This window comes from Lepeophtheirus salmonis, chromosome 5 (genome assembly GCF_016086655.4).
Source record: "Lepeophtheirus salmonis chromosome 5, UVic_Lsal_1.4, whole genome shotgun sequence".
Taxonomy (NCBI): domain Eukaryota; kingdom Metazoa; phylum Arthropoda; class Copepoda; order Siphonostomatoida; family Caligidae; genus Lepeophtheirus; species Lepeophtheirus salmonis.
The window spans coordinates 48081422-48097607 of record NC_052135.2 but is presented as its reverse complement, the minus strand read 5'-3'; the positions used below and the strand labels follow the sequence as shown (position 1 = coordinate 48097607).

General features: G+C 32.3%; 1 protein-coding gene across 1 annotated transcript; it reads right to left on the bottom strand.

Annotated features, from left to right (window-relative positions):
* Nucleotides 1-5184: 5184 nt before the first annotated feature.
* Nucleotides 5185-11859, bottom strand: LOC121118962 (sorting nexin-16). The gene is made up of 6 exons (XM_040713569.2): nucleotides 11739-11859; nucleotides 9224-9531; nucleotides 8588-8649; nucleotides 8206-8526; nucleotides 7953-8140; nucleotides 5185-7045 (listed from the first exon to the last, which is right to left on the bottom strand). The coding sequence occupies exons 2-6, from the start codon at nucleotides 9510-9512 to the stop codon at nucleotides 6916-6918; spliced, it is 990 nt and encodes a 329-aa protein (XP_040569503.1). The 5' UTR covers nucleotides 9513-9531; nucleotides 11739-11859; the 3' UTR covers nucleotides 5185-6915.
* Between the last annotated feature and the right edge of the window lie 4327 nt (nucleotides 11860-16186).

Sequence of the window (16186 nt, the reverse complement as noted above, 5' to 3'; positions counted from 1 at the left end):
ACCTTCCTTCAACCTTTTGGATGTCCTTGCCTACAGTAGACCAATGCAACTTCTCCTTCTTGGTGCACTCTGACATCTTCATCGTTAGGTTGACCTTAAAGGCCTTCGTGATATTTTCAGGTTTCACATTGGTGAGTCATCCACTCATAGATTTGTCCTTAATGCTACCCTCATCACCCAAACGATTTCTGACTAAACAGACTGTGGCCTTGCTGACGTTTAAGGCCTTCATGATGTCCAAGGAGGGCCTCCCGGTGCGGATTAAACTGCATATGATAACTCTTCTTGACTCCATCGCGACGTATACATAATTTTTGTTTACAGCATGTACATCAATCAAAGGCTTATAATCTAAGCTATTCCAAAATAATCATACATTTAAGATTTAATCAACAACACCTATTCAAAATTGTATTTTTAGAGGTCTCATTACTTTTTATAAAGCCGGTACATTCAAAAAAATTATTGATAGAATAAGTCTATTCAAAAGCGCCCGTTCCTGTTAATAACTAAGAATTTTTTCTCAAAAAATTTAATATTTAAATTTTTTTAATTCGAAATTTAATTTTTTGTGAACAGCTGAAGATTAAAAAAAAAATCATTTTATGAGAATAACTATTGTTTTTTTAATTTAAATATTTGGATTTTCTTATCAAAAAAATTCCAAAAACTAAGCCCTCCCGCAAAAATATAATCCTGCGGACGCCCCTGCTATTACATAGTTTTTAAAGAGAAAAAAAGGCTAAATGTTCATCTGGCAAGAGTTTAGGCTATGAAGAATGAAGATACATATCATTTAGTGTTTACCATTTTATTCATACTATTAATCATGCAGAGGCAGTGCCGTATATCAGGAAGATTTTTCGGTCCACTTTACAAGGGTGAACGGTTGATTTTCAGTGGTGAACGTGGGATATTTAAACAGGGCAAATGCTACAGCATAGATTAAATCTTGCAAGAATATCGTTACTGTCTGACCATTATTTTCTTCAGGCAAACATCGGGAAAAATAAAATGAAAAGGAAAAACTCTAGACGGAAAGTCAATACCGACCTATTCATAAAAGAAGGAGTATAATGGAGTATAAAATGCACGGTGCAAGAATGAGAGAAAATTTTTGAACTATACAATTAAGTCAAACAATTTAAACCTCCTTAAATATTTTTAAAATAATAACGGATGAAGATAATGAACGAGATTATAATATACCATGAAACGGTTACATCGACAGAAAATAAATTATGTTCACAAGTCTTGATGTTCTTAACTCGCATGTATACGTGGTGATGTGTTTGAAAAAATGAAGAAAAAATGCATGTGTTCTTTATCATGATTAGAAGAAGAAGTTTTTCCTCTCTTTCCTTGACGCAAAGGTGTCAATCAAACTGTCCATGTCTTCATGGAGCACCTTGTCCACCATCACCCTGTCCATGTTCAAGAGGGTGAGGGAGGAGAGCCTCTCCTGGTCCATGGTGGTCCTCATGTGGTTCTTGAGCCTTCTGAGACAGGAGAATGACCGCCCCGCATCACAGCTGCTGATGGGCATTGAGGCCAGGATAACGATCACCTTGTATAGCTCCGGCATCAGGCGGAACACTCCTGAGCTTATTAACTCCGCAGCAATTTGTGACGAAACCATGTCTTCTGTGTCAATATCTGCCTAGAGAAACATAAATTTTAAACATATAAATGCATGCTCGAGTTCAAGTTTGTAGTGCTTGGCGACACGCTCAATGACACAGGTCTCCACTTCACTGTCATTGACGATTGCAATGAGATCCATTGTGATGTTTGTATCGTCGGCGGCAAATCTGCTCTCAAGCTCTAATACAATCTTATTGATTGCAACATCGAAATGTGTTTCACGGAAGTCGGATTCAGTTGTTCCTTTTCACTTTATTATCCTTGGAATCTTCGCCTCCTTGAATTTCAAATCAATTGAGTCCTCCTGGTCAAATACTAATTTCATCTCAGACGACTTCAACTCAGCAAGTTTCTAGATTGATTTAAAGATTTTCTCATTCTTAAGATCTTCAAGAGTCCTAATCACTAGGTTGACGTGTTTCCGGGCCTTTGTTAGGTCAACCTTTCTGCCTTGAAGTTCATCTGACAAGCTAGATGTGTGTCTGAGGAGTGTCTTCAACAGTTCAATGCCGAAAACAAATTCGTGACTAAAGATGCTGTTGAGCAGAGAAGTTGCTGTTTAACTCGACAATATATCTTTATTTTTTCTCATTATTATGAGGGTCTTCATGATTCTGACCATCCCTAGAGATACAGCGTGTACAGCATCGTAGCGGAGACTCCAGCGGGTAGCAGACTGGTTCTTCAGGGTCATCACCTTGGCATGCTCCTCATCTTTACTTGTTATCTTCACCGACTTGTAGATTGCTGACCTCTTTGGTGACCCTTCAATGAAGTTGTATAAAATTTGTACTGTCCCCATTGTATTTCTCAACAGGGTTATATCTGAGAGAAGATCCTTGACTACAAGATTGAGGACATGGGCGTAGCAGTGGATATAGACACACAGTGGGGCTGCTTCCTTCCACCTGGCGGCAAGACCCTTCTTGATGCCGGATATGTTGGAGGCACAGTCTGCGGCCAGGGAAACAGTGCGGGCGGGGTTAAGGCCGAGATCCTTGACAGCCTCGTGAAGCTTCTCAAATAAATATTTGCCGTCAGTCTGGGTAACTTTTAAAAACTTGAGGAAGCTCTCTTTCTTGATGCCTTCACTCGTCAGATATCCCAGTGACAGACTGAACTACTCCGTGTTTGACATATCTGATGTCTCATCAACAATCACAGAGAACCAGTAGTCATCATCGCCGGCACAAGTCTTGGCATCTTCAATTATATTTTCCATCACTTTGGATGCTATAATCTCTATCAGCTCATTTTGGATGTCAGGTGAAGTCCATTTGGCAAAACCTGTCCCAGCTGAACCAAATTTTTTGACTTCGGCCTCCAGTTTATCTTTGAGAATATGATTGTCATGTGAACGCAGGGACAAAAGCTCCAAGAAATTTCCTCGATTGTTTTCATTAGATTCCGTCAACTTTTCTCTTGTTTCGGAATCGCCCCTAAAAGCTAATCTTTGCTTTGTGAGGAACCCAACAGTTTGGAAAAGATACCTCAAATAAGCTCGCCAACTCACAACTTCCTCAGCATGTTGAGACTGAACATGGCCGAGAACCGAGGTATTCTTTCTCTTTGATGTGAGGAAATTGATCCACTTTTCCATCGACAGTTTGTGTTTTTTGTTGTTAGAATGAACTTTCAACGATGAACTGTTTTTCCATGTTTTGAACTCAAATTTCCCAAGGTTGGAAATGGAAAATTTGGAACAGGCGAAACACATGGCTGACTTTTCAACCTCGTCATATTCTAGCCACGGGAACTTATGGAACCAATCATATTGAAAGTCTCTGGAGTATTTGTCATCTATCTGACGACTGTATGTTTGTAACTTGGGCTGTAGAGGATGATCTATCTCGACTTTAGGCACAGTTTCCCGCTCAGTCTCCACTCTGGTTCTGGTCTGGATGTCCTTCCGCTTTGGCTCCCGCCCGGTAAGTATCAGGTCCCCCAGCTGGCTCGTGAAGACGACAGGGTACTCTGGGCCTCCGTCCACAAACTCCATCTCTTCAGTCTTGCTCTTCTCACTTCCCTGGACATTGTCGCTAGTCTCAGAGTCCTCTGCAGAGGGTATATTGTTGATGTTGACTACAGAGTGCTGCTCAGGAGAGAAGATTGGTCCGATATCGAGATTAGGAAGTCTTATTCCATGAGAAATCCGTCCGCTGGGGTAATTTGATGAGTCGCCATTATTTTCTGTGTCTGCAGTAACTTTCTCTTCAGCAGAAACGGACTTTTCAGATCTTGGTTCAGGCAGTAAGACCTCAACTGGAGCAGGGTCATTGGGACAGGAGGAGGCAGTGACTGAGGATGGGGATGTAGCAGAGGAAGTTTTCTTAACAGCAAAGTTCAATGTTTTCTGCTTATTGTGATCAATTTTCACTTGATACTTGCAGCTGGTGTCATTCTTATGGAGTTTGACTTTGTGATCATTAAAGTTGTCCTTCTGTATTTCCTTCTGACAGATAGAACAAATCACCAACTCTCTGTTAAAATGCGTCTTCCGCTTCCCGTGATACATTTCTGATAATTAATAAATTACTGGAACAATCCACTCTAAAAAGTACATAACTATTATTTATGTCCCTTTTAAGCAGTAATAATTTAATTTATCTTGTATTCAATGAAACAAATTCTCACGCTCTTAAATATTTCAAGAGTACTCCATACGAAAAATGTTGTGTGCGTCTTTTTTTTTTTTTTTTTTTTTTTTGGCTGTAAAGTACTTCACATTTGCAACCGGTAACGTTAAACGTAATATCTAACTCAAATATCCACTCAATGTGAAGTACTTTAAATCCATACGAAAAATGTTGTGTGCGTCTTTGTTTTTTATTTTTGGCTGTAAAGTACTCTTGAAATAATTGCAGTAATTTATTAATTATCAGAAATGTATCACGGGAAGCGGAAAACGTGTTTTATATTCAAAGATTCAATCATTTATATTTATAAAATGACAGGCAATATTTGAAAGAGATATTACGGTAAATTACAGGATTTGAATTCAAATTTCTGCGATGAATTGAGATACCCGAGAGTGTTAACTGTAGTTTAAAACCTCCATTTTATCTATCTGACTTAATTTGGACCCAATATTGTCTTAGAGATATAATTTATTAATTTACTAATTCTATAAATGTGCCGGTGAATTTTGGCTACTTTAAGTACAATTTGTGGTGCCTCCAAAGGATTAATCAGAATAATTTTTTCATTTAAATGAACTATAATTTGTTGGAAAATGTATTCCATGTTCAATTTTGGGAAAAATTATCTAGTTTCCTTTTGAGTGGACGTGCTACAAATATGTAATTTTATCATAATGACTCAGTACTATTATGAGTTGGTCATAAGTTACATATATATAATAGATTTTAATAATTAATTATGACTTAATTCATCTATATTTACATACCTATATGATTGGTGGACGGTTGAGTAAGGTTGTTTTTTTTTGGTCCGCTGAAGCGGACAAAGCGCAATACTGACGTACGGCCCTGTGCACAGGTATTATGTAGGCATAGTTTTTAAATAAAAATGGCCATCAAACAAACTCAAACATTGTTTTTTTTTATCAATCCTTAAGTACAATTAATATTTAACTAGAATTATGTGTGTTACTCCCTAGAGTACATATATTATTTTATATAGAGCATTTTCGCGTGACGTCACAATAAAGAGGCATCACTTGGAGAAAATGGACTAGCCTTAGTAGGTATTTTTATACCCATTATATTAAGGCGTGGTCAAAATTGCCTGATTTAAAAAAAAATTAGATTCCTTGTCTATTTCATAGAAGAAAAGTTTGTGTTTTATTTATATTAATATTTTTGAGTTTTTTATTTATTCAAAGTAACTGACTCATTGTTATGGCTGTTTTTTTTATTTAAATAAAAAAATGAATAATTTTAATCATATAAAATCACTAAAATTAAATTTGTAATTAAAAAAGAAAAACTACATTACATTAGCTTTTTTTGGATGAATACGTTTGAAACACTGGAAACTCATTCACATTTTTTTAAATATTTCAAGATCCATGGGTTATATATTTGCAATTGTATACCTTAATTTTTTGAGCCACAAAATAACCAAATTACTCAAATCGAGGAATCCAAAATATAACTTATCAAATACTTTAGACATATTATAATATATGCTATTTTGTATTTTGATAGGTTCCCGCATTTTCCCCGTACTTTAAGGTCTGATAAGCTCGAAGATCATTTTTTTAAGTGTCTAAATATATCCTATACAGTCCCTTATTGACCGATAAGATTTTTAAAATAGCATCCAAAATGTAAAATTCCAAAAAAATATTTATATGTCTAATAAACATCATGATAGGCTAGGCTAATCACTTTTTTTCGAATTGTCAGGTTTACTTCATTAGTTTTCAGTGTTTTTTATTGACGCATCGGTAGGTCATGTTTTTTACAACTTCAACGAAGAACCTTCATTATTATACAATTAAGCTCTTTATATGTAAAATACATTATATTGACGTCATCTTGAATGAGTCAAATACTTTCTTAAATATTTACTCAATGAAGTTATGATAAAATACAAATATTTAGTATTGCTTAATGGAAAGAAAGTAAAGAACGAAATTTATATATTACAAGAAAATAGAAATTACGAGTAAGTATTACGTACTTATTCATCATAATGAAGTATATACGTCATGAAATGAATAAATGATGAACAACACTCATTAATTTCAATTCATAGATAGAGTTGGCTTTACCTAATGGTAAGTCTTAAATATGGGGACCTTTTTCGTTCTTTTAGAAATACTTTTTATAAGAAATAACTTCGAATTGTTGATTATTTTAGAAAAGTTTAAAAAAATCAATTTTAAATAATAATTTCTTATTTCTTCAAATTCTAAAGAAAAAAACATGTATCACATTTGAAAATAAAAGATAACCAACCCAAAGTCAGACCCTTATTTTTAATACATATAAGCCTAAGTAAATATATAAAATATTATTAATTGTATATCATTTTTATTTTCAAATTGGGGTTTGAGAAATTATCAAAAAATAAAGAATTGTGTTAAGTAAATACATTTTTGAAAATATTAAAACTTTTTGCACAAAAATGGGTAGAAGAGAAAATAACATGGATAGATGAGACTATACATTTTAAGTAACTTCCCTTCGCGGATCTAGCTTTTAAAGTTAGAGTTTATTCAGTTTGGTGAGACTACCTGTTTATTTGTGACGTACTTTAAAAATACTCTATTATGTATGTAGTTTAAATTTAAGTGCTATTTCTTCAATCCATGGATTCAATTGAGAAATTTTCATCCGTATAACTTCCCTGTATAACTGATGGCTTTCGAGGATATATGTTTAAACAATTGTTGTTACCACCTCCAGATGCTGTCAAATCTTCTATACTACTACTATTGACATCATCGAGAGAAAAAGTATTAAATTACGATCTCTTATATTTATTGCAAAGCCATAAACCAAGCTGCGGCTACGGGATGAATATGTATCAAAAATAGTGATCTACATCAAGGGTTCTCAACTTTTTGCAACTGAAGGCATACTTGTGATTGTAAAAACATTTGCCAGGAACACCTTCTCAAATAAATGAGTATACAACCTTACAAGCTTATACAACAAATGAACACTATGCATCTGCTATACACGGCACACCAACTTTCATGCACTAGGGATTACTTTCTACTTATATATTTTCTCTTCAAGCATAAACAGATTTGGAAAATAAAAAAAGACCTTCTCATTTTACAACTACAAAAAGTCCCTCTTCCATTATCATGTTTTCTTCATCCATGGTTTTATCCAATTACATGTGTCTTAATGTGTATAAGCTTACTTCAATAGGTTTTAATTTTGAAGCAACTGGCATCCACACTACTTTAGGTTTTACCTGTTCACTTTGCTAAATAATAATAAAAAAATAATATAGTACCACTGCAGTACACTATATAATCCTTTGCGGAATACTGGTGTGCCGTCACACTCTGTTTGAGAACCCTTGGTCCAAAAGACAATTTTTTGTAGGCTAGAGGTGTTGAGTACACTACCTACGCTACCTCTATGAATTCACCCTTTTTATTGAATTTACATGGTAAATTCCGTGAAGGAAAGAAAATAATACATAGACCAATGCAAAAATGATAAAGTAACATTATCTGTGTTATAATAAATGACGACATTTTTTTCAAGTGTGTGTGGGGGGGGTGATATTTCACATAGATAAGAAAACTAATTAAGCTATTATGGACGTTTCACCACTTGGTTTATAGCTTGTATGTATAGTACATAGACATAAATGCTTACCTGAATGCCTTCATTAAAGTATCCTTTTGCTTCCTTAATGTTTCCATTTCGGAGCGTAGATATTCTACTTCAGAATCCTTTTGCTGCAAAATGTCCTTTAAATTTTCTGTCAATTGAATTAACTGATCTTTTTGTCGAAGTTGCTCTCTCAGTTCCCTCACTGTTTCTTGGTGTGAAGTAAATATGAGCTACATATTATGTATGAGGTTAGGTCAACATGGAAATTAAATATGTGTGTTCAATATGAATTTACATGGTAGGACTCTGGATGCTTAAATGTTGTTGGAGTTGGAGGATCGTCAATGCAGAAAAAATTTCGAATATTTTGATTATCATGATACACCAAGAGTTGATTCATTACCAATTGAAGACCTATAATCCTTTGACCAATGAAATGAGGATGAAAATTATCACCAAACCAAGATTTTCCAGGCAGTTTCACTCCTTTGATAACGACTTCTCTTTTAATTTGCTTGTACAATTTTAGAAAGTCATTATATCTACGAAATACCATCCAACTCAGAAGCTCGGATGTGCTCCATTTCTCATTTTGACGGACTCTTATTTTATATGCCTGAACAAATAATGTCCCTATTTATTGAAAATATATCTATGTGTATAGTTAAATCACTTACTGTGAATTTTGGGTCGCCGGGGATGATTTCGTAGCCAATGATCTGTGCACTAAATGGGCACTCTATAAAGGAAAGACGTTTATAAATCGTTAACCCATTAATACTGAGAGTTTTTTTGTTTAAATGTTTGTAATAAAGCTTTTTAATTTATCTATATGGATTTAAATAAGAGATATTTTTACCCGAAAATGGAGATTTTTTTGGCGAAAAAAAGGTCTATGTTCATATGATCACACTAGGCAGAACTGAATACATTTTAAACATATTTTCTATTATCTTTAATTTCTCAGTGTAAAACTACATATAATCGAACAAAAGAATTATTTATTAAAGTACCACAATAGACGACATTCCAATTTGATTTCAGTTAATTTGGTCAATAGTTTTACCTGAAGTCTAGAATAAGTCATCTTCTATTTAAAAAAAAAGTTGTATAAGAAAAAAATCGATATTAATTATAGAGTATTTTATTATCAACTGTTGAAATGGATCACAGATATCTTTTATGAATATAGTGTATCTCATACTTTTAAATTAAGGAGAATAGTTTATTCGAACATTGATTTAAAAAGTGTAATTAGTATTGCCTTGTGATTAAGATAGGTGATAATGGGTTAATATTTTTTCTTGTTTTACCTGGTAAGTGGTTTGCAGATTCAAAGCTTAATATATCCCTAAATGGCAGAGCTTTTGTTATATTGAGCTTGCATGCTAGATAATTGATTGAAGATCTCATAGTAACGCTTTGGTTGTCTAAAAAGTCATTCTCATCATGGCTATTTGAAGAGGAACATTCGGATCCACATACAAATGGAGGCCTCTGAAAGTGTTCTTTTTCATCAAGGCACCAAGAACCCTCTGATCCTTCAGAAGACGGTGCCGATTTATACAAAGAATTTTCTGAATCTCCAAATTTAGAATCCATTCGATAGGATTATGCACTTCTAAAATGGAAGCTCTGTTACAATACATTAATTATTATCAAATATGTCAAAATAATAGGCCAAATGATAGAAAGTTTGGAGAAATAAATATGATTTTAGAAATTATATTATTTAATATTTATTCACAGTAAATATGAAGAGTTTTGTGGATCCCCATCCAGTGTTGAAATTGCCATTGCCATTGGAGATATCTTCAAAAGGAAAAATTACCAGAGGCGAAAATTTTCACGGCAAAATTACCAGAAGCGAAAATTTTCACGGCAAAACTACATAGAACCAGATAATAAAACTAATTCATGACATCATAAAGGATTAATGTTGTACCGATACTATAGTAGTACCCGGATATTAACAAATTTAAGAACTGTTCCATACTTAATTTGTATTGTAACTGGTACTCAGAGCACAATTACGTCATAAAAATATTGCCAAAAATATAGCCAAAAATATTGAAAAAAAACTTAAGCAAATGGAGTCCCATATCATGGCATGGGATTTTTGTTGAGCACGTAGACAAGGTGAATGCGAGATATAATACTGTAATACTGAATTAAGACACTTGTTAACAATGGATGCCTGTTAAATGATTTTGGGGAAAATTAATACATTTAAAATGGTTTTAGTGCACGGAAAATATTATAGTAATACTTAAATTCATATAAATATGTATAATTTTTTTAGAAAATACAATAAAGATAAGAGGCAATTATTCTTACAGAGAGAGATATTAACACAAGGACTCTCTATTCAAGAATAAACAAAAAAAAAGTGCACACAAACCGTTTTTCCTTTTTTATCTGTATATTGTTTTTTTTTTCTACGAAAATATCATCCCTAACCATAAAAAAAAAAAAAAGAGTGGGAAAGTAACTACTATTTATTAATTGTTTAAATTCTATTTATTTAGACCCTTACAGAAATATACTTTTTTTAAATTTTGTGTGCAATAAAAATGTTAGTTTTTTATATAATTTTTTAAAAATTGAGTGAAATGAAAAAGTTGGTTTTTTCATTAAAACAAATCAGTAATAACCTTTTTGCTTTATTTTTTAGTCAAAGCAGTATAAAGAGGTATCGAAATGCCGTTATCAATTTTGGTACAATAATTTATAGGAAAATATTGACGTGTGCGCGCTCTTTTTTTTTAATTTAAAGAAAATAATTTCTTACATTTAAGTACAACACTAAGCTCACAGTACCGCCTTTAAAACCGACACTGATCGCGCAATTACTATAAAATACCAAATTTTGTATTTTTGAGACTGATATATGGGATTTAATTGTGAGCAGATTAGATGCCCTGAAGTTTTAATAAATAGACTAGAGGAAGGAAGTATAATCTCAAATCTCACTCTGTATCTAGCAAGGAGAAAGTTAGGGTTTACTTAAAATCGACCCTCAAGTCTAACAAGGGATCATATTTATGGCTCTCCAACAAATTTTCAGTGTTACTTTTAGTCTTTCTTGATCACTCGTACTAGTGATTACATTACATTTTCATGATCTATCTTCAAGAATAATGATAACAGTTTTGAAATATAAAAAGAACTTTTCAGATTACCAATAGAAAAAAAAATCTTGGTTAGGTCCTATCTGATACAACTCTAGTAATAAGACTATAATAAATTGCTTGACATACCTTCATTAATATATTTTTAATGACTTTTTAAGGGGAACTTTTGATTATATTCATAATTACATTCAATTTGAACACAGTTTAAAGTACTACTTGAAATTAAATTCATATTTTATAAACATTCAATCCAAAAAATATGAAAATATAACTAGGGATGTATTGGTTCTAAAAATTTCGTCCAAAATCTTAAAGACGTATCCGACTCTGATGCAAAAGCTGTCCCAAAGAAATTGAATTGGCTACATATCGTCATTATAGTTATTAGCCAGTGATGTTAATCGCAATCAATAATAAATATTTCAATTACACTTAAATTTAGAAAAATGGCAAGTTATTCTCGTGCATAAAAGATTCAATTAGTTCTATTAAACTAATTGAATTGGTAAACGGAGGTGTTTTATTTAAATATCAATTAAAATTATGTCATTTAAAGGGTGATTTCAAATTTTGGACTTTTTCAAGGATCGATAGCCGGGGCAGAGTCCCATATTTAGGACCGTACATTCCTAATATTTAGGGACAGAGTTTTATTGTAAGTCTAAAAATGTGTTCCGTTTTATTTATAGCTTACCTTTTTCTAAATATCTTAAATAATTATTCTATCGGGATCTTTCCTTCCTCAATACTTGCTGAATAAGTTGTTATTTTACAAGATTTTTGTCTTCATACAAAACATATGTTATGAGTATACTTATGTAGGTATCTGATTCACCTGCTGTCAATTGTATGTATCATATGTCTCTTCATACTCTAATCTAACATAATTATACATATATTAATAACTTAGAAGATTATACATTAGGCTGGCTCTTATAGTGTACTTGGAAAATTAATGTTTTGTTTTAGTGATGGGACAATTAAAAAAAAAAATTGGCGGCTAATTTTTCAACTTCGGCGAAAAAACTAAAAAGTGAAGGCCACCATTAAATATTAACTAAAGTAAAACATATTTTTCAAAGCGAAATTTCATTATGAAGTAAACACAATCGAAGGGGTGAGACAATTCAAAATAAAATCCTCATTTTCAGGGACCACCCTAGTATATTTATATGGCTCATTTAATTAAATAACGAGGAATGAAACTGAATTGTAAATGAATCCAACACGTTTCAAAAAATTATTTTCCTATGTAAAAAATATTTCATCTTCGAGTTCTATTCCTACTCTAAAATAAATAACATTTAAATTAAAATCTAATCCATATTCTTGCTGTACTCGGCCCTCTAAGAGTAAATACATTATCCAAAAGGAAGAAACAATTGTTTACATTTCAAATGTAAAAACCTTTTGCGTTAATTATATATTATAACTTGGAGACAAAAAAAAAGAAAGAAAATAAGACTCTAAATCAGTATTTTGTACTTAGCCCATTCTTTTCAATTGTGGTTTTGGATATTCTTCATATATATATATACATAACCCCCTACACGCAATTAAATTTTTTAAAGCGCATTTGATATTTTACAGATGCATCGACATATATGCTTCTTATAGTACATATGTCTGATACCTTCAAAAATGGATAACAGGTAGCTAACTTGAAGAAGGGTAATAATAATAATTGATATATTCAAAAGTTCCCTGTTCAGTCTCGCTATCGCCTTCTCCTTGCGCTCTACAAAATGCCCAATGGACATTCACATCACAACAATTGGATATAACTACTGACGATTTTATTAATGATTTATGAATTACTTTTGTGTTCTAGTTGTAGTCTGACATATTATATAAAACTACGAACGAGAGATGATTATCATTTCCTGACGATAATTTTAATCAATTGATTTATTTCTCTATCTGATGGTACATTTAACTCATTACATAATGCTAAATACTATGATATTTAAAATTATTCGTGTAGTATGAAAATTATATAATATTTTTGTACATTATTACCTATAACACTCATTTAAAATTATGCTTCAATATAATTTTTTATTTAGTCTGCTCTAAGACGCCTAACTACAACTGCCTAGACAGTTACTCTTTTTCCTACCGATTTTCAGCAATTCGAAGAAAAACAATATTTAACTTCCTCAATTTCATTTTTTGAATAATTTAGTACATTTTAGACACTAATATTTAGTCAATCTGACCTCATAAATTACAAATCATTACAATCAGGCCTATTGACAAACGTTCATCGATTAAAAAAATTGTCCATGAAAGATAATCGATGAACAAATGAAAAAAAAAAAATGAACGATAAACGACAAAAAATGCACTTTTAAATCGTTCATTGTTGATTTAGAATAAATTTTCTCCGATCCCTTTTTTTCAACATCTTTTGTAATCAAGTTCCTTATTAATTTTTTCACAAAGTACTCCGACTACTCTCGATAAATATATTTTTCAGAGACCTAGAGTATTCATGAATTTATTTGAAATATTTGGGAGTACTGTACATACATGTCTCAATATTAAAATAATTTGTATAATGTACAATTGCGGACCTAACGCGAGATCTGTAATTAAAGGGCGCTTTTAAATATCGAAAAGGGAGGGGGATGAGATTTTATTGATTTCAAAATTACGGGGAAATTAATTTTCACACAGATATAGACCATAGTTATAAAATTTTATCTTATTTATTTAATAAAAAAGCATGCTGAGGCAAAAGATGCTATATTTATAGGTTCCTGAGCTAATTGTTCTCCTCATTGAATGAGAGTATATTCATGATTCACTACCTAAGAACGCTAAATGCATCCCTAGATGCGATTTTAAATCCCCTTTAAGAGCCCAGGTTCTAGAAGTCTACAAAGTATTATACATAGAGTTCTAAACATAGGGCATGAAATACTAGAGTACTGTCATAAAAAAACAGCTTAGTGTAACCATAGGTTTAATGCTAAAAACGTGTCAGCGAAGGGTCAAGTACGCCCGCTACAAATGGGGTAGAAGCATTGGAAAAATTACTAAAATGACATTTATCATAAGTTCAAAGGGGTATCTGTCATATTTTTATGAAACTCCCACATTTATTAGATTTAAATAGTCGAATTTATACATATAAAGGGGTCTGTGATAGTCACGATATTGTGATTTATTAATTTTAGAGGCCTGATTTTTTTATATAAGTTTATATTTGTCTGTTGAAATCTAATGAATATTTTTTTCCATAAAAAAAAATTGAAAATGTTCATTTGAACTTATGTTATGTCATTATAGTAATTCATTAGTTCTTCAACCCCATTTGTAAGGGGTACACTAGAGCCAGCGCTCACAGGTTTATAGTATTATATGGTGTAGCCTCATTCATCTTTAGAGATTTAAAACAGGCGAGAAAGGGCCCTAAAAACTTCATAACCACCTATAAGTCGTCTAAATCTGTGGGTGATACCTTGCTTACTTTCAGCACTAACGTCTACTCTTCAAAAAAAAAAAAAAAAAAATATGAGAGCTTGGGCTGCTGTTGATAATCCCAACCTATAAAAAATTTATGGTCGCTTCACATGCCACAATTCCTTTTTTTTTTTTAATATTTAATAGTGGTACACTTTACAGTCAGTTTAGTTTAATTAATCAGAGTACCAAATATATTGTGAGCCAACCGATTTTTACCAAGATTCCCTAGATAGAGATAGCAAATCGGGATCCAGAATTGGAAGATATCCTTGGCAATGATGAGAATGAGAAGGTCTCCCAATTATCATCGACATAATGGCAATCCCGAGCAATTCTCAATTTAAATCCTGGATATTAAATGACGAGGAATCAACACTTATCAATCCCTGGCCTTTGTTTGGACGAGTATTTTACATTGATTTCATCATTCCAAGCCAAAATCACTATAATGTTGAGTAAAAGTGCAACCTCTGCAATTATGGCAACAAAACTAAGTAGTTGTAGTCGCAAAATTAATTGAAATAGGTTTCCAACTTGAGATTCCCACAGCACTAGCAATCTCACGCACATTCACTTTTCTGTCATCCATCACCATATGATGAATTTTATCAATGATTTCTGTAGTAGCCACCTCAACAGGGGGTCCAGAACGTTCAGCGTCACTTGTGCCCGTATGGCCACTCTGAAAATTTTGAAATCAGTTATAAATTTTTCTAATTGAAGGTGAAGAGTCCTCGTAATGTTTATCAAGTTTCTTTTTAGTCTCCTGAGGCCTTTTGCTTTTCATAAAGTAATGTTTAATCAAAACACGAAATTCACTATCGTCCATTTTTTTAAATAACTCGACTTCCTCGATTCTGACGAATGCCAAACAGAAAGAAATAGACCAATCTGGCTAAAAATTAGTGAGTGTTCATCCAAGGGATGCTACTAACAAAACATAACCAGGCTATTTCATGAAAACTAATTTTCTATGATTAGACGATTAGATGATATATTCAATAAGAATACAATGAAATCTGGTGCACGAATTAGGGCTTCCTTAAATCAAATCCACTTATACTTTATTATAATTACGAATTGGCTTTGAAGTGTGCTATTAGTTAAAACATCATCAATTAATGAAATCTTTCAGTAGACGATTCACAGTTCGATTTTTATCTTCAATTACACAAATGAAGATTTTTGAAGGATAGTTTTTTATCTCCCCGATCAGGATTAATCATTTTTCAACATTCAAGATAAGATTAAATTTTATTTTCAATTAAATGGAAGAATAATTATAAATTTATTTTATTATATGTATATCGTGATAATATAGAGGTTGCGTGCTTATTGTCCTTTCAGATGTTTAGTAATTCATAATTAGGGGTTTTCATTTATCGAGCAATTGTCTTTGACCGGAATCCCGGGAAATATCAGGATAACTGTGAAATTTAATTGTTTATTTTTATAGTTTTTGTAAAGTGTATAAATTTTTGATATGGTCTTTCGAACAAAATCCATCAATAAATCATTTTTTTTTATTCTGGCAATCAATTACCATTACTTGAAATGCAAAGCGTTATTAATAATAAATTGTTAATATAAATTGATGGTTATAATTCGTCGAAGCGTACAAATGTAATATACACTCAATTTTGAGAAAAATCTTTGTAACTTGCTTTTGTG